The following is a 25,958-nucleotide window of genomic DNA, read 5'->3' as shown; positions in this document are numbered from 1 at the left end:
ATTTGGCACTATTTCCCTTGAGAAATTTGAGAAAAAAATTAAAATTAAAATTTGGATGAATAATGTCTTGGACATATTTGGGACCACTCGAATGCTTCCAAAACAACCTAAAATTCCTGCAATTTGTGGAACTCATCTTGCTAATGCATATCTCCAACCATTTGATACATGATATTAAAAAATGGTTACATTACGACCATAGGGGCTGTTACGTAAAGGAAAAGGTCACCCTATTATGCGATATGGGGGTGAATTAGTCTGTTATGAAGAAATGGGCTGTATCGGCATTGTTACAGGGAAGATATGATGTTACAGACGGATACGACCATAAAGGGCCCATTTTGAAAATTTTTATTTTCAAATTTTCACTCTTTTCCCACTTTTTTATTTATGTCAATCATGAAGTTTGAAAACTAAGTTTAAACTAGATGAAGGATCAAAATACAAAATTATTTGGGATTCGATGAACTAAAGGAGAGTGGACCATATTAGGAGATACTAGATCCTTCAATTTCCGTATTTGTTTTGTTGTACTTATATAAATGGGCCCTAATCCACCACCTATAATTGTGTCATCAACTAATCATTAATCATACATAGACTTATAGTCTTTATTATATATTGATATTAGATGCTTGGAAGCTTAAATATGGGAGTTTACTGTTTTAAAGTCAGTCTCAGGTTATTAGTATCAGGCAACCAAAGATATCATTCTTGCCAAAGAATGGCCCATCACACCATCAAATACAAGTTTAAAACTAAGAAAGGAATATGTATTTCAGATCCTTTCATTTTTTATTTTTATTTTTTAAAATTCCAATATCTTTTTATCTTTTTTTCCTTTTATATATATATATATATATATATATATTATTGTTACGAGGCCGTAATGGCTGTTCCGGGTGTGTAATGACAGTTGTGGCTTGTATTATAAAAGTTACATGGTTAATCAAATTTTTTTTTTTTGAAAGATTCGGTACATGGTTAATCAAATCAACCATTATCATTATTGTTACTGAATACCTTGATTTGATACCATTTTCCTCGAGAATTTTGAGGAAAAAATCAAAATTACTATCGGGCTGATTTTGGACCACTTGAATGCCCCCAAAATGGGCCGAAGTTTTTATTACCCTTATGAAATTTGATCTATCATTATTCATCATAAAAATGGCCCGAGATTACAAAAAATACAAAGAGAAAAAAAAAGAAAGAGATGAAAAAAAATTGATTTAGTGCGTGCATGTCTAGATTGAAACTCCACATGTATTTAAATATCTACCCTCCAAATATTTTACAAAAAGTAAATTTCTTTGAAAATTGCTAGAAATTATTTTTAAAGTAGTAAAAGTAGAAAAAAATTGAAAATTATACAAACAAATTTTTTTTTTTTGAAGAATACAAAGAAATATATTAAAAAGGCAAAAGCGCCAGAAAACTCCAAAACAAAACAAAACAAGAAAAAAGAAGAAAAACCTAGAAAAATTACTTTAAAACTTGAAGACCAACATGAAGACCAGAAATTAGAAGCAAAACAGTTCTAATCCAGAATGTAGGTGATGACTGTTCTGTCTAAGAGATTTAGACTAAACAACCAATCCTTGAGGTCCCAGATTATCTGATTCTTAATCGAAGAAGAGGAGGGTGCAATATCTTGAAAGCAACGATTATTCCTTTCTTTCCAAATAGCCCAAAAGGTAGCCACGACTGCGAACTTCCACACCGTTTTTTGGTCTTTTTTAAGGGCCAATCTGTTCTAAGCGAACATTTCAAAAAGAATTGAACCAGGCATAACCTAAGGGATTTGAAATATGTTGAAGACAGCTGACCAAACTCTAGTAGCATAAGGACAATGAAGGAAAAGATGAGGGATGGACTCCGCATTGCCCAGACACAAAAGGCATATGTTAGGGAGAACAAGGCCTTGACGTTGAAGTTTGTCCACTGTTAAAACCCTTCCTCTTGCAAGAAGCTAGAGAAAGGCAAAAATCTCCAGGGGAACTTTGTATGACCAAATGAAGGAAGGGAATTCAAAACTTTGAATGGAAGAAGATCCTCTAATGGTGTTGAAGAACAATTTAATAGAGAAATTGCCGAAGGAAGGTTGGATGCCATGGAGAAGCTGAAGAACCTCTAGAAAATCCTCAAATTGTTCCTCCCTGAGGTCTCTTCTACAAGGAGGGCACCATGCCCCTAAGCCAACGAGAGAATAACAATCAGAAACAAAGATAGAGGGATTGGGGGAGATTCTGGCTAACCTCAGAAATAAAGAAGAGGGGTCTGTCTAAAATCCATTGCTCAAGCCAGAACCTTATCCTCGTACCATCTCCAAGACTAATAGAGACACCTTCTGGGAAGAGGTTCTTAAGCTTGGAGATAACTTTCCGAAGCGAGGAGGCACGATAGTTGGAGGAGGGCGTGGTGAGCCACCCTCCCTCTAGCCCATATTTTTCAATTATGATTTCCCTCCACCAGTTTCCTGCCTCGGTACCAAGGCGCCTTAGCCACTTCCCTAATAGAGCAGAGTTAACTTTAGTCGAAGCTTTTATGCCATATATTTTTGTACACAAATCTAGCAAAGATTTTGTCGATTTGGTAATATAATTCTTGATTTTATGGTATTGGTTGGTGTGATAATGTAGCCCTTTGCAAACAAGGAATGACTGTATTAGAGGAATTTCCGCTCCTTTTTCTCTTTCATTACAATAATGGTAAGGAGTTGGTCAATGTTGGAGGAAAAGGGAAAGTGATGGAAACTAAGCATGAAATGGGAACCCTCAGTGCAGGAGAGAACGACAACGATGTTGGGCAATCTGTGGAAGCTAAAGGAATTGATGAGTTGGGGGACGGTGAATGGATCTCAACAGGTTGTAATGGGAAGTCAAAGGTTGAGCAATCCATGGGCATAGAAACCAAGGACTGTAGGAGCTACTGTCAATGTTTGTTATTAATTTTTGAGAGGAATGGTCTGAACTGCATTTTAGATGGGTTTTGGGAAGTTTAGGGAAGTGAAAGAGGTTATCATTCCTAGTATTTGGGTATTGGCAGTGATTTGAGGTTTTCGGGGGGTGGGGTGGGAATAGATATGAAGGGAGCAATTAAAGTCATGAATGGAGCTCGATTTAGGGGAAGAAAACTTAAGGTAAATCAAGTGAAATACAGCTAGAGGTAGTAAACTAGATGAACTAGTAGAAGGGGACTAGGAAGGAAAAAGGAGGGGAAGAGAAGAAAGAAAATCTAGAAAAAGGAGGGGAAGATTCACCTACCATGAAGGGGCATAAGCGAAAGGAAAGGGGGGGGGGGGGGGTGGTGTAAATCGTTCCATGACACACTGGTTGGATGCTCGAGTAGCGAAGATGTGGCCATTAATGTCAAGGAGAATGGCGACATCTCCTCTCCCCTGTTGGATAGATGGGTGTAGAGAAGTGTCGTGGCTGGAAGTCTAGAGGTGAGCATCAACTTGACGGTGCTCGACTAGGCATGGAGATCCATTTAATGGTGTTTGGTGGCATTCGTCAGACCAGGAGCTTCAGATGAGGAAGTGGGAAATTGGTTGTCGTAGAACTACAGCGTGGATGAAGAAGACGAGTCATTAGGCACTTGAGCACTCTTCCATTTGGATGTCTCTTTCCCCTTAGGTGAACATTGACAACATTTTTGCTTGCAATCTGTTCAAGGATAACATAGTTTGGGAGATTTACAGGTGGGAGGAATTGTCGGACTTCGGATGGGAAGAATCATGGTATTAGATATGGGAGCTCTCGTGGGAGTTTTGGATCATGGATTTTTTCATGGTGGTGAACTTGAGTTTTGGTCAAGTAGTACGATCGATTTGAGGATGGAAGGATGCAAGATGCTTTGATTCACTAGAATCTACTTCAGGAAGAAAAAGCTCGAGTCGCTACCAGAGAAAATCTCCATTTGTGTCAAGAATGATTAGCTGTCGATTTGAGTGGTTATGAAACCAAGGATCGACTTGGAGGTCAAATAACATAGGTTGGGGTGCCATGCATTGCATGTAGGCCACGAGCATTCGCCGATAACAACTTTGAAGGAAGATGAAGCTCAAGATCGGTGCTCTTGCAGAACACTAGATGAAGAGGAGGGGTTGTGGGAGCACGAGATTTTTTTTTTTTTTTTGGGGTGGGGGGTGCGCGCCCATTGCTGTTGTAGGGGGTAGGTGGCGGCGACTCTACGCTGGTTGCATGTGGTGGAGGATGTTTGCATGGCAATGACGATTGTCTCGAGGTGACTGACACATGAGCTGGTGGGGAGGGTCTGTGAAGCAGCTGGGGGTCCCACTCATGATTCGACAGGTGATTCCGAATCCACATTCACCTGTGTGGTGGAGGCTTCACGTGTAGAGTTGTTTTCCTTTGCGGTTTGTGTGTGCAACAACTTACAAGGTGATACCTGTGGCTGGAGTTTTTTGACTCCTTGCATTGGAAGACTCCTCCAACTATGGGGAGGCTCTCGTTGTAGATGGGAGAGCTTGTGGGCCAGTGGAGTCGCAAATGCCTACTCTGGAGTGTGATTCTGCTACCTGTTTTTCTTCTTCGCATATCCGAATCTTCTAGGGAGGGGTTGAGACTCAATTCGAGGGGCCTACTAGAGCCAGTTGCTAAGGCCTTGGTGGTTTATAAAGTTGGTAGGAAGGAGCAATTGCCAGCAAGGTCGATACTGGATTTCAAAGTCAGTTGTGATGGATCTGTCTCCTTTCGAAGGGCAATTGATCGGTGAAGGGCTTCTAGAGACCTTGGAGGTGACCCTCGCTATAAGCGGCAGTGGAGCTTGGTGAGGAGACTCGAATGGTTGTAAGGTCAATTAGCTGCAATGCTTATTGTCTTGAAGGGGGGAATGAGTGGCACGTTTCTGTGGCTCAGGGTATGAAATGAGTGAAGATATGAAATGGGTGAAGATGGCCTTGGGGAATGTGGGAGAATGTTGGGGGTCACCTCTGGGGATAGTGATGAGGAGTCACCTCTGAGAAGTCTAGCTGTTGCTGTATCATTAGAAGCTTGAAAGAATTCTCAAATTAGATCCTTAGAAACGAAATGGTCGAAGGTGAGATACACTTGGTCTAATGGGCAAGCAAGAGTAATGAAGTCAAATTTGGAATGGTTTTTAATTTTCCATGGATTGGGCAGAGAAGTTTCTACTAGTGCATCGAAGGGGTCTTCCTAGACCGACCTTCGATCATTGCTCGGTTGCTCTGGAGGTGGATTAGAGAGGTTGGGCTCTGCGACCATTTAGGTTCGACCTCTCTTGGCTTGAGATTTAGGGATTCCTGAAGTGGGTAAAGGAGTGGTGGTCTTCCTTTGAGGTGGAAGGGTTTGTGGATGTCTTGCTATTTCAAAAACTTCAAGACTTCTTAAAGGCAAGATTTATATGTGGAAGAATGAAGTTATTTGGACCCGGAAAGCTTGAGACAAAAACTCTTGCGCAAAAACTCTAGTCAATCTGAGATTAAAGTTTTCGGAGGGGGTGGGTTTTCCTTGGGAGATGGTAAGAATATACGGTTTTGGGAAGATGTTTGGTTGGGCAAAAAAGCATTGAGAGAAGAATTTCCAAGATAAGCTAGAGTAGCCGTGGAGGTGGATATTCTGGTTGCGTGGTGCTTCTACCTGTTAGGTAGGGAGGTGATTTGGGCTCCTTATGGTAGGAGCCTGTCAGGCTATGAGTCAGAAGAGTTTGTGAGGCTTTTAGAGCAGCTGCACAGAGTCTTTCCTTTGACAGAAGAAAGGATGCGATGGAGTGGGTGAAAGAGAAGTTGGTCGATTTTCGACTAGCTCTATATATAGGTTAATTGTTGATCCTTCCTCTGAAGGGAAGGAGCGGTTCACCGCTCACATGTGACATTAATGGGCTCCTCCCAAGGTTGTTGCTGTCACTTGGCTTGTGGGTTGGAACAAGGTGCTCACCATTGATTACCTTCGAAAGAGGATGATGGTGTCTCTGAATGTTTGTGTGATTTGTTTCAAGAATGAGGAGTCAGTTTTCACCTTTTTAATGAAGTTTCGTAATGTTTAAAAAGAAAAAGAAAAGATGGAGGAGTCGCTTGATCATCTCTTCATCCATTTCTCATTTGCCAAAGAAAGTGGGAAAGCTTATTTGACTTATTTGGTGTGTTTTGGGTGATGCTGGGCTCAAATGGGAATTTGTTTCTAGTTTGGCATGGGGTGGAGTGGGAAAGGTTGGGAGATTTGGAGGCTTCTGTTGTTGGCTGGAATTTGGTTCATTTTAGGGGAGAGAAACAATCATTGTTATAGCAACATTAGTGGGAGGGCTGCGGTGATTTTTAATAGGGCTAAATCTCATGTTATGGGATGGGATTTAACATAAAAAATAGTTGGTGGCGGTTCTTCTTTTCCTCATTCTCGGTCTAATTGTTATTCTTTTGGTTCAACCATTATTAATAAAATCATCACCTTTAAAAAAAAAAAAAAAGTTTGTAGCAAGGAAAAAATAATTTTTTCGTATATATATATTTATTTTCCCCAAATTTGGCCTTGGATCTTTGATTCTTTGAAAATGTCTTAAATATTGTGTCTTAATATTCAAAGATTATACAAATCTAGTTGAAAATGGGTTAAAAAGAGTCCCAAGAAGTAAACATGTCAAAAATGGAGGAGAAATGGGGGAAAAAAAGAAAAGCAACCCTCAAAAGGGGACTTATATTTACGCGACGCCATAATGGACCGTTTTGGGACTGTTACAGTCCAAAATTCTTAGCACAGACCTTTATGAACCCATATTGCATAACGATCATGCTGTTTTCGTTACGTAACTATTTATTACAAACCCTAAACCCTAAACCTTGAACCCATATTGCATAACGATCATGCCGTTTTCGTTATGTAACTATTTATTAATGGCTGTTATCATGCCGTTTTCATTATGTAACTATTTATTAATGGCTGTTACGTGACAATTTTTGCATACTTTGCTTATTATTTATTTAAGTTGCCATTACAACATCATTTGGTGGTCCAACTGCAAATCTTCCATGTAAACTTGAGTAAAGTGATTATGAGAAAATTGGTATTACCAACGAAAGGGGCTGTGGATCATATTAATTCTCTGTGTACGTGAGAAAAATGGTCCAACCGACCAAGAAACCCAAGAATAGAGAATTGGATATGATTGAACCTATCGATCTTAGGTCTGGAAATTCTTGTACACATAGTTCACCGGAATAGAAATAGAGCTCATTGAATATCCTGAAAATAAAGGATGAAACTTATGTTAAAAAAAATTGTCAAAATAAACCACTAATCTCGATACATGTAGACTTAGTTTATGGTTTGGCCAGAATTGTAAATGTAGGCCATGCAACTGTTGCCACCAAATATACAACTTTGTGGTCCATACATAAGACTACATGCCACTATAGATCGCCTTTTATTGAAGCTTCCATGATATTTTACTTGTGATCTCCCATCCTTAGGAGAATCCTTGGAAAACTAGATCTTGGGCTTTGTTGCTTTAATGCTAAGATGTCATGTGAGAGCATTATTTGGAGCATCCCTGATTATTGAAATATCCCGGATATTATATGTATCTCCAGCTCGAAGATACTGATAACAGTAGTAGTGATACTGATAACATTAGTAATATCAGAAATTCCTGGTATTGGTGATGTATCTAAGTATCGCCAATGTATGGATATTGCCAATATTTTCGACTGTAAAAATTCCAAGTGTCGCTTGTATTGCCAATGTATGATATCACAAAAAATCTGTTTATTAAAAAAAATTTCCTTTTGAATATTTTTTCATGGGCTAATGGTTGTATGTAGTGTTCAAATTGTCGACTATAATATCGATAATATCGCAATACTGTCGTTATCTCAACATGGGCGATATCTAGATCACAGTCTTTTGTTTCCTTTTTAGTTGTTGACAATTTCTTGGTAAAATATCATGTGTTGTCAATATTCTGAAATATCGATGGATGTTTGGATGGAAGGTTGGATGCTTGGATGGATAGTTAGATGGATAGATGGGATTGGTGGGATGGTTGGACTGATTTTTTACAATAGCACATATTTTTGGGCCCCCATTAAATGGTAACTTATTATGTTTGCATTCTTTTGTAATTTTTGATTACCAAATATGCAAATATGTGTATTTTAGCATCTCCTGAAGTTTCACTGAAAAATTCCACCATTTTCCCATATTTGCCCAATGTTTCCACGCATTTCTTTTTGTTGGCGATATCAATATTGTTTATGTATCCCCGGCCAACAAAACTTGCAGCGATACTGACATCGAATGCTATGTAAGAGAGGAAAACAAGAAAATGGGGATTCAAATCATACAAATCCCATTGGGTAGCTTGTTATTTATTCATTCCAAATTACAGTATTACATTACTTACGGTGATAAGCCAAGAATGTATAAGGTAAATCATCCTACTAATGGTAAAGAGAGTAATGTATCTTTTAGACTTTTGATTATGACTAAGCACAGCTGATAACATGGCATGGATCTGCTTATCTGTATTATGTTATTGTACCATATTCTGAAAGAAGCAAAATTTCATGTAACCCTTTTTGGTTTTAACATTGTTGATGCTATATTATGTCTATTATTCTCTTTCCAAAAAAAAAAAAAAAAACATCTGTAATTGTGTATAAGTGAAATAATTTACTGACACATGAAATATGGTTTTATTGCCACAATAATTTTCACAGGTGATTTTGGTGTTGCTGCCCAGCTTACTAGGACAATGTCAAAGCGCAACACAGTAGGTTTCCTTTGCTATTAATGCAGTTAAATTTTATCTGTGGATAATGGATATTAGTGTGTGCAAAAATCAATATGACGTGTTCATTGGTTTCCCCACTGTTTGAAAATTCTGTTCCACATTCTAGAAAGTAATGGTGGAGCCATGTAATAATACCTTTTTGAAAGTATTGAAAGTGAAACACCTTTTTCAAACTATTTAGCCAAGGTAACTTACATAACGGTCATCATTTATTTACCTTCTTACTTTTGAAGAATAGACTCCAACTGTTATGGGAAGTTCTGTGCATTTCAGCATATTTCTCTACATGCTTTTCAACAAGGGATGCAATTTGAGAACCAAAAAAATGATTGTGGATCCTTGGAGTGGTTTTATATATATATATATATATATATATATATATTTATACACTATTAAATACCATAACTACCCAGACCTCCCTACCAACCCATTATCAAAATTAGAATTCCCTATTTCAGACCGCTACTTCCCTGGCCATTGGGGCTGTCAACAGGCTGGGTGATGTAGGACCAATGCATGAACCAAATATTTTGTGAGATCAAGTAGGAAAATTAAAGGAATTAACCAAAATACATAAAACTTGCCATTATCATCACTGATACCAAGAAAACCATAAGAATATCACGCATAATCCTAGCCTAGGTTACCAAACATCGTCATGCAAGATCTTTAAATAAAGGAAACTAGGATCTAATAGATTTAGGGACATCTAATTAGCATAGGGTAAAGCCTATTTCAAAGTAAAAGACCTAATACTACCTAGGGTAAAATTAGGGTTAGGGAGATTGGGAAAATCTAGGATATAGGGTTTATGGGATCAAATATGATGAATTGGTTAAAGAGTTTAGATGTTAGGAGATGGAATTAGGGTTTTGGGTAGAAGGGGTGTAAGGATTTTGGGTGAATTGAAGAATGAGAGGGTTAGGGTTTGGTAGTTTGGGAAAATAGGAAAGTTGTGGATTTCTAGATTTAGGTTAGGGTTTAGGGAAAGGAAGAAGAGGGTTTTGCTTCAAGGGTGATAGGAAACCAAAAGGGACAAGGTGTGGCCGTACAGCCAACCCGAGGGATTCACACATGTGGTCTTATGGTCACACGTGTGGCTAGGTTGGATGGGTTTAAGCCCTTTAGGGTTTGGATTGTTGATCGGTAAGGGAAAGTTAGGTTTAGAAGATGGTGAAGATTTGTGATGAGAGAATCGAAGAACTTTGAAGAAAATACCTTGATGGAGAATGAAGGGATGATGACGATGATAATGTGGGGATAGATGGAGACCTCGCGCCTTCGTTGATGAAGATTAGCCTCACACCAATATCCGTTACAAATCACATGGAAGTATCTTCAAATCTCATGAAGATGGAAGGAGAGGAAGAAAATGAGCAAAGCTTTTTTTATTTTATTTTCACAAAAATCCAATGGGGAGGGTCACTCACGACCCCAACTTCTTTTATAGTTCCTAGAAGTTTCAAAATTACAAATAACACATTGCCTTATGAATTTTAATAAAAATGGCCCTACATAAAGGTGTCCAAACATAAAATAATCAAAACTAAATCCTAAAAGATGATAAATCTAAAAAACTAATGTGGATGATCTACAATCAATGGCCCGATCGTATGATCCATGCGATCCCACGACCCGATCGTCACATTCCTCCAATCCAACGATCTTGATCACTCCATAAAGTAACCAATGTGCATCTTCCTACTGTGGGGTCTTTCAGATGCTCATACATGCACATGGGGTCTTTAACACGGTCACGGGTACTCGCCTAGCCATAGGGAAATCGGTGCGGCCCCCCTCCTCCTCTGATACGTATGCAAAGGTGTACGTGAAGTGATGTCCTCATTACTGGGCCTGGGGTTGGCTTCAACTCGGATTTTGAATTGCTTGGCCGGGCCTATTCAAAATTTTGATTTTGCCTGGTCCCAGCCTGGCCCATTTATAACCCTACTGTCCATCATTAAACATTTCATTTTTCTAAATTTCCCATTGTCCTCTCCCTTGAGAAAGGCAAAGAGAAAAGAAATTTGTCTCATTACTACAACCTAGAATTGTGATCCATCCTTCATCACCATTGCATGACACAGTGATTTGATGATCATGATTGTTCATCTGATGCAACTCACCTTTACCTGAATGAGCGCCATACTATCTCCCCAAAAGGATCCTAACCATCCAAAAGGAGCCAACAAGTGGATGATAAAAAAGGGAAAAGATCTCTTTTGGTATAACCATCGCACAAGCCACAAATTGTGGGTAGGAACATCCAAAGGTGCAATTTTCACAATTGATGAAGAGAAGTTGAGGAGATGAAAGTGCTCCCTCTCTTAAGCTAAGAAAGCAATTGAGTAATAAAAAAAATCCCCACTTTGAGTTTATTTAGTTTCAATCCTAAAACTTCCACATTTTAGGGAAAAAAAAAAAACTAGGTTGGATTTATGCAAAATTCACAGTAAGGGTTTAATGAACAAGCTCAGTTCTAAAAACATTGGGAAAAAAAAATTATCTTTTTGTAACTGGCTAACTGCTAAAAACATATAGAAGTCATTTGAAAAGAAAACAACCACAACCTTCTGTGTTCATCTCTAGAGAGATTGGTTGTGTTTGAAGAGGGAGGTAATTAGAGGGAGAGGGGGGTTTTTGGAATGTAAAACACCAAAACAAGCTGCAGGGAGCTTAGGGTAATTATCACTTTCAACAAGAGAGGGGCTTTTGTTTTAGTTTGAGTAGGAAGTTTAGGATAGCTTTTAACTTCTTGAGGAGCTTAGAGTAAAAATCATTGATATATATTTTCTTGGCATCTTTTGATTTTGTTAACGGTATTTATTTGTTGATGTAACAAGAAAATTTGATTGATATTGTAGTTCTCGAACCAAATATTTTATTGGCATTTTCAATATCAACTTTTCATCTAGTTCGAAAAGTCTTCTACTTATTTTATGGGATGATACTTTAGTATACTTTTATTCCTAACTTCTAACCAGGTGTCACTCCTGCTACCAATAGCACTTTCGATGCATTCTCCCTCTGCTTCCTAGCTGTTTATAATTGCTAACATTTTGAAACAAACGGTTCCCCTCTCCATTCGTGAATCTATTGACACTTTGCTTCATGCTTTGTACAACTATAGTTGAATGGTAAAGTAAGTTTTTGGACAGGAAGCACCCATCCCTTGTCCTAGTAAATGGTAAACTTATCAATGATTGTTGGGAAAGAAAACAAAGACCTGAATTAGATATCTCATACAAGTCCCGCACAAACCATTATATTCTGTGTTTTTTTTTATCATAGTATTAGACATCTTCTACCTAACGTGCCACTCACGATCTAGAGTTTCACCCTCAATCCCTTTGGTGGGCATCCTCTTAGTCCTGTTATAGTAGGATGTTTGGTTTAGGGAAGTGATTCCTCTTAGTTCGGTTGATGATAGGTTGATGAAAGTGGTTAGTGTTTGGTTCGATTAGGTAGGTGGCCCGTTTTCAGTGTTGCTGTGTTTTGGTTATTTTTATTTGCATGCTTGTTCTGATAGGAATACACAGCTCTTGGAATTTTTTTTTTTTTTTGACAGAGCTATACTGCTCTTCTTTTTCTTAGTTTACATGTATGAGAGCTTACAAGTTTAAACGTTAACGACTTCAAGATCTCTGCTTTTTCCTGTACCTTCATTTTCTTTCATTCCTTTTTTCTCCTTATGTAATAATACCTTTTTTCCTCAAAAGTTTCTAAAAGGGGAGGGTGCCTTTAGATTTGAATTGCATTTGGTGCCAAGTGTCCTGCACCTAATGTTCTACATCTGCATTTGTTTCTTTAGTGTTCTACCTCTGGTTTTCCTTTGTACTATGCATGCGGTATTTAGTTCTCCACACTCTGCCTTCACAATCTAGCACTTTGCAATATGGATTCAGTGTTTAGGACTTCGTACTTTGCACTATGCTTTCAATGTTTAGCATTGACAGAGCTATACTGCTCTTCTTTCTCTTGGTTTACATGTATGAGAGCTTACAAGTTTAAACGTTAACGACTTCAAGATCTCGGCTTTTTCCTGTACCTTCATTTTCTTTCATTCCTTTTTTCTCCTTATGTAATAATACCTTTTTTCCTCAAAAGTTTCTAAAAGGGGAGGGTGCCTTTAGATTTGAATTGCATTTGGTGCCAAGTGTCCTGCACCTAATGTTCTACATCTGCATTTGTTTCTTTAGTGTTCTACCTCTGGTTTTCCTTTGTACTATGCATGCGGTATTTAGTTCTCCACACTCTGCCTTTGCAATCTAGCACTTTGCAATATGGATTCAGTGTTTGGGACTTCGTACTTTGCACTTTGCTTTCAATGTTTAGCACTCTCTAATTTGCATGCAGTCCTTATTTTGGAGTTGCATTGTTTTGGTTGGTTGTTGGTTTAAAAACAATATAGTTTTTTCTTGAAGGGTGAAAAGGGGGAAAAAAGACTACAGTTCTAGCCTTGTTATCGTCATTGTTGTCATTTGAGCCATATCCTAATTAATTGGGGTCGGCTATATGAACCGTATTCAGTCATTCCGTTCTATCGTGGATCAATCCCTCAGTTAAACCACAGGTCATTAAATCTTTTCTTACTACTTCCAACCACTTGCGGGCCTTCCTCTTGCCCTTTTAGAGCTTTCAACTTGAAACAACTTCCTCCTACCTGTGTGTGCAATTGGATCATTGGATCCATATGATATTTGTTTAGGGGAGGATCTCTTATAGTATCTGGTAATGCACTAGCTCCTTTGACTCGTGACTAGGGTGTGAGTTCATTTGGTACTTAGTTTCTGATTAAGGCATGACTGCATGAGACTGACTTGATTTCTGATTGGGGTGGTGGTCCCTTCTGTTATTTGATTCCATGTGGTATCTAATTTTGATTAGGGTGGTGGAACTCCATCTTGTTTCTAAATAAGTGCATTAGACTCGAGCCTGGTCTGCTTGCCGACTCGTAATTGATGGAACATTCGAGGCTGAGGAGCTCCCTAAAGCCTTTAGGAGACCTTTTGCCCTTCAAAATCTGTAGCTCTTGCTGTCTTTCAATTGCTTTATTTCTGACAGACTAGTGAAAATCGAGAACATACTCATTGCAAGCCCCAAAGGACATACCTACCATGCCCCCAACCCTATCGAGAACATCCTTGGACCATTGAAATTGTTCTTCCATGATGGAATTTTCATTTGGAATGTGTCGACAATTGTTGTCGATCACTGTTAGTTGCATGCGATCTTCGGTCTCCAAGACATCATTGACATTGGATGGCGAAGTGGTGTGATGATAACTGCCTCATCCAACAAATCTTTCACCTCCGACTCCTCCATGTCTTCAGCTGCATTAGCATCTGCTCATCTGTCTGGAGGACCATTGCTCTGATCATCTTTGCTCTGACATTGCTCTGATGCGATTTTGTCTATTTTTTCTAAAACCGAGTTGCTTGACGCTGATCCCAGCGCCAAGTTTTGTAGGGTGGAAGCGTTGGAATTATGAGAGATCGAGCGGAGCTTGCTTTGCTGGAGTGTTTTGAAACTCTGTTAACTGAAATCGAAAGGGCTGTTCAATTGCTTGAGCTTTAAGGGGCGAACCATCCCACCCCACAACTAAAGACACGAGCTTGCAGAGCCGAGCTATCTGCACGTGGTGGAGATAAGATGAAAGCTTTTGAGATTTGCATGTGTGATAAGCCACGTGTCAAGATCTCCATGAAAGAAGGCTGCAACATGTCTTCCTGTGGGGCCGAAGCAACAGCTTACTCCTCTCCCTGACATGTGGTTCGAACCATGCTCGAACCTATCTCAGAACTGCCAAGCGTCACCACACAACTACAATCGGGGATAGGTTCGGTCTCCAAACCATATACCTGGAGGCTTGGTGTCACGTTAACGTTGAGAGCAATTCCTGCGGAGCATTTTGCATTAAATGGCGCTCCTTCATTCGCCAATACTTCACCTACCAGCGCTTTGCCAATGGGATGGGGGCACATCATTTGCTCTTCACCCAATGGTTTGCTGGAGCAAGAAAATGGTGGTCCTCATGATCTTCGTCTCTTGCGGCTTCCCGATGTAGCCAACCTCTCCCTGCTATCCCAAATCTCGCCCCAACTTGATATATGATTCCTCCCTTCCTCCCTTTCCACCCTCAACACTAGGACATCATTTCCCGTCGCAATCTTAATGGCGGTGGGAGCAGCCTCAACCCTTTTCTTCCTGATGAAAATTCTGGCAACCTCAGCTTCCTCTCCCTTCTATGTCTCTTCATCTATAGAGATCATGTAACGCCCCAAAACTTGGCACCCGAGTTCAAAAGCTCTGATCCCGAGTCTTGAGGGTTAACACTAAACCGGTCGAGTGCATTGGCATCGACACTGACAATGCTCATGTTTTGCCGCTTGAGAACGATGCCCTAACTGCGCCAACTTGAGTGTCGCCTAGGAATGCCGCACATGGGGAAATCTCCTACCTGTGTACTTGGTCAAATTAACATTCATCCCATATGCAAAATAAATCAGAGTAGTGACCATAAAAATAGCGGACTTAGATATGAGTAAAGATAATCTTGGCATTTCGACAAATAACAATTACCAAAAGATAATTGCAACATCTCGGATGTCTTCTTCCTGTATTTTGTATTTAGCCAATCTCATAAGCAAACATCTCAGACAACTCTCCTCAATGCTCATATAAACTTTAAAGGGCTATAAAGTTTGTTGCAAGTCTTGTTGGCGCAGGCCTAAGAAGCTCTCTCCCCCTTGTGTACTTCCTCATTATGGCAACGAGTTGTTTGTGTTTGTATTATATGAATGTTGTTACTTCCTTTCCCCTTTCAAACATTCCCCTACTTTCCAATATCTTCTAATATGAGGTCAATGCAGTGCGCGACACATGATGACCAAAACAATTTTGATCTCTTCATCATCAACTTGCTTCCCACTGGTCTATATGTTGCTTCATTGTCGGTCACAATTTGCATTGCATTTGCCTCTTCAATCTCATCCCCCATCTTATCCATAAGGCTGAATATATAATTTGCATCCTTGATTTCAACCCATGCATCAATCGATTTATGGAATATTGTACCCAAATGACAATATACCATGAAATTGACCATGCTACGTATTGTTGAGCCAGTCCAACCATCGCACATAATAGTGCATCCTCTTGTCTGCCATATGGCTCTAAAGGTGTTGACATATGCTTTCACATCTTCATATTCTGCATTCGTCCACTTCTCCCTAATTTCACGAGTTGCGGGAGCCTTCACTCCTTCGCTTGCCTCAGCTACTACATCAATCACCACTTGCCAGTATGGCGAGTAGGCAACATTTGGAGCTATGTTGCCATGCATAAATAGCTTGGCCGCTGCCCTCCCAAGCTTCTCAATTGTAGTTCTTGTCCACATTTGTTGATTTTTTCCTGTATTGTGGTTTCCCTCCTAAAGAGAATTGGATCACATGACGGCCTCCTAGGCTCTACAACATTATCCACATCTTCCACAGAAACATGTCGTAATTCCTTTCAGCTAAAGGCTCACCATAAACCGTTAAACATACCTCCACTTCCACCACCCATCCCACTCCCACTCCCACTCCCACTCCCTACCCTTACCACCAAACATATGATGCTGCTCATCTTCACGAATGGAGTGTATACTCTCCCTCCTTGCTAATGTGACCTCCCGATCAAAATCATCATCAGATTGAACAATATCATCTGGATCATCACCCATGTAGTCAAGTACAGGTCCGAACACCTCTTGTTGGGCCGCATCAAGAGCATCCTGTCTTTTCTCCTAGACCGCGCACTTGTTTTCTATTTCACTTGTAAATTATGCTACATCAATAACATTATTTCTTTTGGTATGCTAAGGAACCCCATGACTTGTCCATGTGCTAAATGTTGCTTCACTCGTGTTATTCCTCCAATTATTACTCGACCACAGGCCACGTAGTTGCACTTCATGGCGTGCCTAACCCACCTACTCTCTCACAATGCCGTCATCCAATATCATCACTTTTACGTTGGCTAGCTAATGCAGGGGCATTTTCACACCGGGCTTGAGTGGGGTGGCCTGTGGGATGCAGGGGCACACTCGGGGTGGGTGGCCTGTGTGAGGCGGTACCTATGTGATTTTGGGCCCACGAGGGGGGTTCGGCTAAGGTCCTAACCTGTGTGATGTGGGGCCTAGGCTATGAGACAAAGGAATTGATTCGCCATGCTCTAACAGTCTGAGCTTTTAGAGCAAGTGGCTAATTGTCCTGCATCACTAGCCCCTCTTGCCATCTTCTAAAAAATTAAAAATTAAAAATTACAAGACTTGAAAGAAGCATACAAAGTTACAAACATCATTAAAATCTAATATTCAAAATCTAATATTGCCTTCTAAATTTCTACTTTTCCATGCAATTCTAACTAAAACCCATTCAAAAGAAAAAAAGAATAACTTTTTTCTTTTTTTTTTCTTTTTTTTTTTTTTCATAAATCACCAACAGATGGTACGAAAATACAAAAAAAATAAAATAAAATGCAAAAAGCATAGAAACATCAGATCTAATATTCCATGCATTTCTAACCATAACCCTTTAAAATCAAACATCATTAAAATCTAATATTCAAATCTAATATTGCCTTCTAAATTTCTACTTTTCCATGCAATTCTAACTAAAACCCATTAAAAAAAAAAAGTTTGTATTTTTCATAAATCACCAACAAATGGTACGAAAATACAAAAAAAAAAATATATGCAAAAAGCATAGAAACATCAGATCTAATATTCCATGCATTTCTAACCATAACCCTTTAAAATCAGCCAAAAAAAAAAAAAAAAAACCATTTTTTCTAATTGTTTTGCATTTTTCATAAATCACCGATAAATGTGCGAAAATACAAAAAAAAAAATAAAAATGCAAACAGCTTATCAACATCAGATCTATTATTGCATTCTAACATTCCATGCATTCCTAACCTCCTTAACCATTTAAAATCAGGAAAAAAAAACAATTTTTTCTATTTTTTTTTCACATTTTTCATAAATCGCCAATAAATGTGCTACAAAAAAAAAAAAAAAAACATTGAAAAAAGCTTACAAACATCATATCTATTATTGGATTCCAACATTCCATGCATTCATAATGTTAACCCTTTAAAATCAGCAAAAAAAAAAAATGCAAAAAATACAATATATATATGTGTGTGTGTGTATATATATATATATATATAGATAGATAGATAGAAAAAAGCTTACAAACATCAACATTCCACGCATTCCTAACCTTAATCCTTTAACATCAACAAAAAAAAAAAAAAAAAACCATTTTTATTTTTATTTTTTTTGCATTTTTCATAAATCACCAATAAATGTGTGAAAATACAAAAAAATTTTTAGAAAAGCATACAAACATCATATGTATTATTGCATTCTAACATTCCCTGCATTCCTAACCTTAAACATTTAAAATCAGCCAAAAACAAACTAATTTTTCTAATTTTTTTCGCATTTTTAATAAATCACCAATAAATGTGCGAAAATACAAAAAAAAAAAAAAAATTTGAAAAAAGCTTACAAACATCATATCTATCATTGCATTCCAACATTCCATGCATTCCTAACGTTAACCCTTTAAAATCAGTTTTTTCGCATATTTCATAAATCACCAATAAATGTGCAAATATATATATATAGAAATAGCTTACAAATATCATATCTATTATTGCATTCTAACATTCCACGCATTCCTAACCTTAACCCTTTAAAATCAACAAAAAAAACAAACCAATTTTTTCTCATTTTCATAAATCACCAATAAATGTGCGAAAATACAAAAATAAATAAATAAATAAATAAATTTAGAAAAGCATAGAAACATCAGATCTATTATTGCATTCTAACATTCCATGCATTTCTAACCATAACCCTTTCAAATCAGCAAAAAAAAAAAAAAAAAAAAAAATTTCTTTTTTTTTTTTCCTTCATATTTTTCATAATTCACCAATAAATGGTGAAAAATACCAAAAATAAAAATAAAAATAAATGAAAAATACATAACTTTCAGCAACACCATGTCGATTAGGTGTTTCATCACTTGTTTTCATCAATTTTAGCAAGAAATCAGAAGAACAAACATATACTAACCTCTATTTCGAAAATCCCCAAAATCGCCCACCGCTCACTCGATCTTTGATTCGACGAAACATATTTGGTTTGAAGTTTTAATCTTCAAAAGTATGGTGGAAGGACCCAAAATCAATATAGAATCAACTTAAGAACAAAGAAAATCAGAGAGAAGTGGAAAAAATTGACAAATGTTGTCCCCTTAGAAAAAAAAAAAAAAGAGTGCCGTTTTTTTACAGTTACACCCTAATGGCTGTTATGAGTCCCGTTTTCAGCATGGCCCGTTTTTACTCCATAACGCATAACGCTTGTGCCGTTACCGTTACGTAACGGCCGTTACGCTCGTAATGTAACCGTTTTTTAATGCTTTGGTCCCTCTAGTTTTATACTAGAGATCATCCTCACCCGAGAGAGAAACAAGAGAACTTGCTCAAGAAAATATCATTCAACCGCGTCTTACTCCATAGAGTTTATGCCTTATTTCTGATGAGTGTTTACAAGGTGTCCTCCTTCAGAAAATCTCTAGCGTAATCTAAGGAATCTAACGATAGAATTCCTTTCTAGCTAGGATCTCTAAAATAAGAAAACCCTTAAACATGAAAAATCTAATAATACTTATTTCATAGCATAGAGACATTTTTCCTAACATAGAAATATGAAAGAAAGGAAATTAGAAACAAGTTAAAAAAGGGAATTGGTCCTTTTCCTCTGCATATGCGTGGAGTGTGCACGTGTGGGATGTGCCATGATTGCATCACGCCTATTCTAGGAAAAGAATATTTATTTTTCTACTCATGTTTTATGTTTTACAAATTCTGGGCTATTTAGTTTCTAGATTAGCTTTGATCTCTTGTTCAACATTTCCATTTCCTTGTAATGGCTAATAGGAATTTCTTGTTCGTCTTTTCAGTTTATTGGCACTCCACATTGGATGGCTCCGGAAGTTATTCAAGAAAGTCGATATGATGGAAAGGTACAGTTTCGTTAGTTGGCCCTAGAGTAGGTAGTTGTTTTTTGAGTGCTTTAGTCCTTGCACTTGATATGATGGAAAGTTACTTTTTTATGTTTATGCTTTATGTTGGGAATCACATTTGCTAGTGTAATTCTTATTATCATAACTAGCATATGACATTAGCTTCTGTAAAATATTGTAAATTTTCCAGGTAGACGTATGGGCCCTTGGTGTGTCAGCAATTGAAATGGCAGAGGTATGTTTTCTTACTCCAATATACAAAACAGTTGACTGTTCCCTTTAGAGTAGTTTTAGGTGTTTATATCCATATTTGGATATTCCTTTCCCAGTAGCATTGTTTCCTTTCTTGATATATATAACTGAAATTATTACAAAAGAAGGGAGATTGCACTAGTGGGATAGGATCCTCTATGCATAATTTCAGTCGCCTAATGCTCTCCTTGGAATGGTAATAGAAACAATGTTATCAGGATATGGGATGAGACAAATGAAATGTTGGGACTTGAATAATGGCTACATGACAAAGTCACCACAAGATTTGACTTGTAACATTGTTATCATTGTTTCCTTTTGATGAATAACTGAGTTTACTGAAAAGGGAAATGATACCAGGAGAACAGAATCCTCAATACATAATTGTAGTGGCCTAATTCATTCCTTAGCAAGGGTTATAGTAACAATGTTAGCATAATTTGCATTAAGGAAAATGTTTAGCCCGGAATAATGGCGATGTGATAGTCACCACAAGACGACCACCAACATTATCATCCTTATATTTTTGTTTGATGGATTACTGAAATTGTTACAAAATAGGGGAAATTTCAGTAGGGCAAGAGGATCTCCCAATACATAATTACACTCCTAATGCCCAACCATAGTAGTAAGAACATTAACAAATTTAGGATTTAGGAAAATTGAAATATTTAGCCCTGAATAATGGCGGCTAAATGACAATGTTACTGCAAGGCTTGTTGTTCAGTAGCATTGTTATCATGCAAACAACCGGTACTCCATGGTTAAAAAGCACAATTGTTGCCGCATCATTCTTTATTTGTCTGCAGACTTTACTTTCCACTCCCACTTTAGGACCTTTTTATCCCATGGAATATATTTTAATGGTTTCAAACTAAAGGAAATTTGAACTACAATCCCCTCAATTTATGCTAAATCCATGAATTAAAAGGAATGTCATTGGAACAGTTTCATCTATTGAATTTTTTTGGTTAGTTCGCAAATTTCTAAAGTCATCTAGAGCGTCTTGTCTTGTCAACTCTGCCTTATAGCTATGTGCTAGCTTATCCCCATCCTGGGTAAAGGAGGATGGTTGATGTCAGGTTGGCAGCCGGTCGTTGAATTTCTGCAAGCAATCGTGAGAAGCTGACTCCAAATAGCTGGGACAAGGCTATGATGATGATATGCATATTCTTTTTTCCACATTCACAATGTTACCATCCTTCGAGCTCTGGCTAAAAAAAAATCCACTGATAATTTATATGAGCCTGGCTAAGTGGACTCCAGAAAGTGCACTTTCTGAGGGACTCACAGCACACAGTTGCCAACATGGCACGCTTGTATGGGATCCAAGCACTCATCAGCCATGTAGTCACACTGCTCTCGAAATTAGGCTCGTCCATCAGATAAGCCAAGGAAGTACTAAAAAATGGAAGATTATGAAAGAACTACTTGCACTCTATATTCAACGTACACATTTTACTCACCTGATGCATGGCTAGTGTAATCTCTTGGTCAATGCATATACATGGTGTGGCCCTGCTGATGAATGGCTTGGATCTGGTGCACATGTTCCACATTGGCATGTGTGAGTCTTTAGTCCCTGTAAAGTGCACTTGCCTCTGTTTTCTTTTCATTCCTTTGTATGCACTTGATTCCCATGATCAGTAGTGACTCTTCATTAAGATTAAAAGCAGTAATTCTTTATTTCTTATGCTTTTCTTGCTTTTATCGATTGCAGGTACTCCCACCAAGATCCACTGTGCATCCAATGAGAGTTAGTACATGCTCTTGGACTTGCTTCTTAATTAAGTATTTTACTACTGCTTTTTTTTTCCTTACCTCAGAAGCAATTTGATTTATTGCTTATGTCCCAGATACACATCCACTCAATTTTTTTTTTACGTTTTAACTACATGCTCTGTTTTCTTTTTCATGAATGGCTACATGCCATCTTTTCTATGGTTGTTTATTGTCTTAATTCCAGCATACTATAATTTTCTTCTTAGGATTGGACTGATAAACACTTCCTATATGCTTATGGAGCTACAAAAAAGAAATTTGAAAATTGTCAACATACCTTCATTATGGGAAAAAATAAATCCCTAAAATCTTATCTAGCTTGCATAATCTGCATTCTTCTTCATACTTATCCTTAAACTCCACTTCTACTTCAATGGGTATCTATGTAAAGAGGGATTCTATTTGTTTCAAAATTTTATGATTGTATTGGAACATCATTTTCAAAAAATTTAGTATTTTCTTGTTGTTAATGGTGGAACGATTGATTAAAATAGTAGCAAAATGGTGTTATAAAGCACTTCATGAATGTATTCGCTAGAAAATTATCCATGTACCTTAGAAATGCCTCTTTGGAGACCTTAAGTACTTGCAAGAAGCCTCATGATGTGTATCATGGTACTGTTGTGAAATTTTGATGCTTGTGTGATGATGGGATAAGAATTCACATGCATCAGTATAATGAGTTTGTGCTTTATATCCCTAGATGTCCTTGAGATGGCATTCCTAGAGTCACCTTCGATAGGCACCTACCTGAATAATGATTCTTTGGAAAGATAAAAACCCCATTTTAATGGCCCAAATTTCTACTTGAGCTGCCAACAGTTTGGCTCAAATTTGGTCGTGCGTGTGTTGGTTGTGCCAGAGTTGGATGTGGCTCGATTTAAACTGAACTCATTGTGGCCCCAGGCACTGAGATAGACTGATTAAGACTGGATCTGTGAAGATCGACTGTCTATCCAGCCACCGGTCGTAGTGTGATCAAGTGATTTGCGAAGGGAAGGGTTCGTCCTTCAAATATATTCTTTTTCTTGCCTTTCGGTTGAAATGACTTTAATATTCATGTGATTGCAATTGTAGTTCAACAGTTGAATAATAGAGAAAGAGGATAAAAGTCGAAAGTATTTCATTAATAAATTTTATAATATTGACACCCATGATTGGCTTGAGGGATGATGATCCGTTCATTGCCCAGCGTGGGCTGAGCTTTGTAGCAGGATGGTCTTGACATGTGGGATGGTCATCTATTTGTTGCTCGATAAAAAACTGGGCTTCGTGGTGAGAAGGCTGATGGAGGGTGGATCTTCAACAATCAGTTCGTCGCTCAGTTGAAAATCAGGCTTTGTGGCGAAACGGCCGGTGGGGTGGCAGTTTGTTCATGGACTTAGTGGGAACCAAGCACGTGGCAAGATGGTTGTGATTCATCTATTCGTCGCCTGGTGTGGACCAAACTTTGTGGCGAGATGATCGGGGGAATCACCTAGCACATAGCAGGAAAGCCCCATAGCCTTCTTTTCGAGACTGAGCGATCTTCCCTGCGATCCTACGAGATGCTATGGATGGTGGGTGGAGAGATAAACTAAGAATTAAAAACTAGGGCGCCATGCTTTGAGCAACGATGGGGGGCTAAACTAAAATAAAATAAAGAGATAAGTGTCCATGGTGGATAGATAGATGAGGCAGCATACAATTGGGTTTGATTGTGTTGGTGCGTCCCAGAGCTCTTGTTCGTATGCTTCTCTTATAGGCTTCTGGGAGGCAGTGGCTTTACGTATGATTCAACAACATGAGAGATTTGAATAGTTGGCTATGTAAATCTCCTTTATTCTCCACATAAGCATAGCCTATTGCGTATGGCCACGTGTAGAAGAGATTGCATACACCTCTTGTCATTCCAGTCTCGCAGTGCGCATTGGAAGCCTTGCTAGAGTTTTGACATGCTTAAACTCTTGCATAAAAAGCTTTGCTGGGGAACAACGAGAGTTGCTTTATGGGGACTCTTAACATTTAATGCTTGCAGAGTCTTTTGCTGGAGACTTGCTTTGATGGGATTCTTACTTTATAGAGAGTTGCTTTTGACAGAACTCTAGCATTTAATGCTTGCAGAGGGAATTTCTTGTTTTGGAGAGAGTTGCTTTTGACAAAACTCTAGCATTTAATGCTCCTACATGTATCCGTCTCTAACACCTCCCTTGGAAGTTCATCTACACCATGTGTGGGATGGCTAACACATGGCGTCTTTTGGATTCTTTGATTCGGCCATGATCTACTGGGTGTAAACACCAACTTTAGCTGGCCTTAAGAAAATTGACTTCACATCTCTCTTCTATGATGCAGGATACTTTCCCTCCAATGGGATGGATCAAAAGATTTTTTGTTTCAAACACTCGCACACCTGTTTCTGTCAGACCTATATATGAAATCTTTTAGGAGAAGAGGCTGGGATGCTTCTCCATAATTAAGGGTTTGGAATACTATTTTCCCACCCCAAGTTAACGCTTTCTGATGTGTGGTGATCTTTGACAAGATTCACACAACTCATCATTGTCATCATCTAAGCCTTATCGTAAGGGGTCGGCTACTTGAATCCTTTTCCGCCATTCCACTCTATCAAGGGCCAGAACTTTAGTTAGACCATAGGTCATCAAGTATTTTCTTACTACCTTCACCCATATCCTTTTGGGTCTTCCTCTTGCTCTTTTAGAGGCTTCAACTCGTGCTCTTGGTCTCCGTTGTGCATGACAAAACCATCAAAGTCTGCTTTGAGTACTTTCCATCATCTTGTTAACTATTGTTGCTGCTCCTCAGTTCCCCCATTTCTAATTCTATCCTTCCTCATCTTACCACTCATCCATCTCAACATCCTCATTTCAGTCAAAGGACTTCGGATGCTCAGTGTGTTTAAAAGTGGAAATGATGGTTAACCATCTTTCATAATGTGCCTTTCCACCTGGGTTATATGGGGTGCATTGATTGGGTTATCCTAGAGGTGGTGGAGTTGATGTTGTGCTCATTAAGGGAAGTTTATCGGAACCTTCCATTTAGGCTGTTTTGTGGAACATGGGCTTGAGAAAAACAAGACAATATTCTATGGAAAAACAGTAGTATGAAGAGGTTACTATCTGCATTCGAGAGTCGATTATTAATTAATTTTTTTTCGTGATTTTTTTAATATTATTTTTATATTCGCATAATTAATTTGTGTGCCCTTGAGGTTTGGTGATCAACATCTGCCGACAGGTAGACTGGTACCTGACCTGAATCCAACACTTATACCTGAGTAACATAGTTTCTAATGTTCCATTATTGGGACTGACCTTGATTGGGAAAGACTTTTCATTAGCTTATGTAGCTCTTTATGCTGTCTAGGAAACACACAGCACATTACCTCCTCACACATGCAAAACATTGTATTGCTTTTGATGTTGGTGAACAATATTTTAATACTTCACATTCATCTGGGTATTTTTGATATGGAATACACACTTCATTAAATAGTTTAGGAGTCATACTATGTGAATTGGTAAACTTGACCTGGTACTGACACTTAATCACTTAATGACATACTTGGTGTACCAGAAATCCAATCATGTTGTAGGGGATAACCATACCATTTGTTTTCTACCTTTTTTTTTTTTTTTTTTGGTTTACTCTTTCTCATGAATCATCTACTTCATTTTATGCTGTGGTTGGCATGTGGTAGTGGTAGGCTGATGTATGCCTATTTGTTGATAGGTACTATTCATGATATCCATTGAGCCTGCTCCAATGCTTGAGGATAAGGAAAAATGGTTTGTCTGTCCCTTGTATTTCAAGACATCAAATATATATAACATGCATTTTTGATATCCTGAATTCTTGCCTGTTTTCATATATGTGCTTTCTGAGGAAGGTTGATTGCATGTTTATTATCAAACACATTTATCTATTTACTGATTCCAATGGAAGTAAATATGATGGTGAAGAAATGAATGAGAATGGAAAAAAAAAAAATAGAGGATAGAATTAGGAAAAATGTGTGAGAGGGAAAAGAGCTGAGAAGGGTGACTAGGGTCACAACTTCACCAACAGAAACAA

At 38.2% G+C, this 25,958-nt stretch overlaps 1 protein-coding gene across 3 annotated transcripts in view; it reads left to right on the top strand.

The window, feature by feature from the left end:
• LOC131229794 (serine/threonine-protein kinase 1) overlaps positions 1 to 25,958 on the top strand; it is a 126,020-nt gene that overhangs the window by 57,589 nt on the left and 42,473 nt on the right. For 2 of the 3 annotated variants that reach the window (XM_058225812.1, XM_058225814.1), the window contains exons 6-10: positions 8,696 to 8,748; positions 19,788 to 19,850; positions 20,041 to 20,085; positions 21,823 to 21,858; positions 25,617 to 25,672. In XM_058225812.1, coding sequence (XP_058081795.1) covers positions 8,696 to 8,748; positions 19,788 to 19,850; positions 20,041 to 20,085; positions 21,823 to 21,858; positions 25,617 to 25,672 — 253 coding nt within the window. Of the gene's footprint in view, positions 1 to 8,695; positions 8,749 to 19,787; positions 19,851 to 20,040; positions 20,086 to 21,822; positions 21,894 to 25,616; positions 25,673 to 25,958 lie in introns of all 3 variants that reach the window. The other variant, XM_058225813.1, reaches the window with a different exon arrangement.

The sequence above is a fragment of the Magnolia sinica genome, chromosome 16 (genome assembly GCF_029962835.1).
Source record: "Magnolia sinica isolate HGM2019 chromosome 16, MsV1, whole genome shotgun sequence".
NCBI classification, from domain to species: Eukaryota; Viridiplantae; Streptophyta; class Magnoliopsida; order Magnoliales; family Magnoliaceae; genus Magnolia; species Magnolia sinica.
Note: the sequence above shows the minus strand (reverse complement) of the source record. Positions and strands in the feature narration are given on the sequence as shown.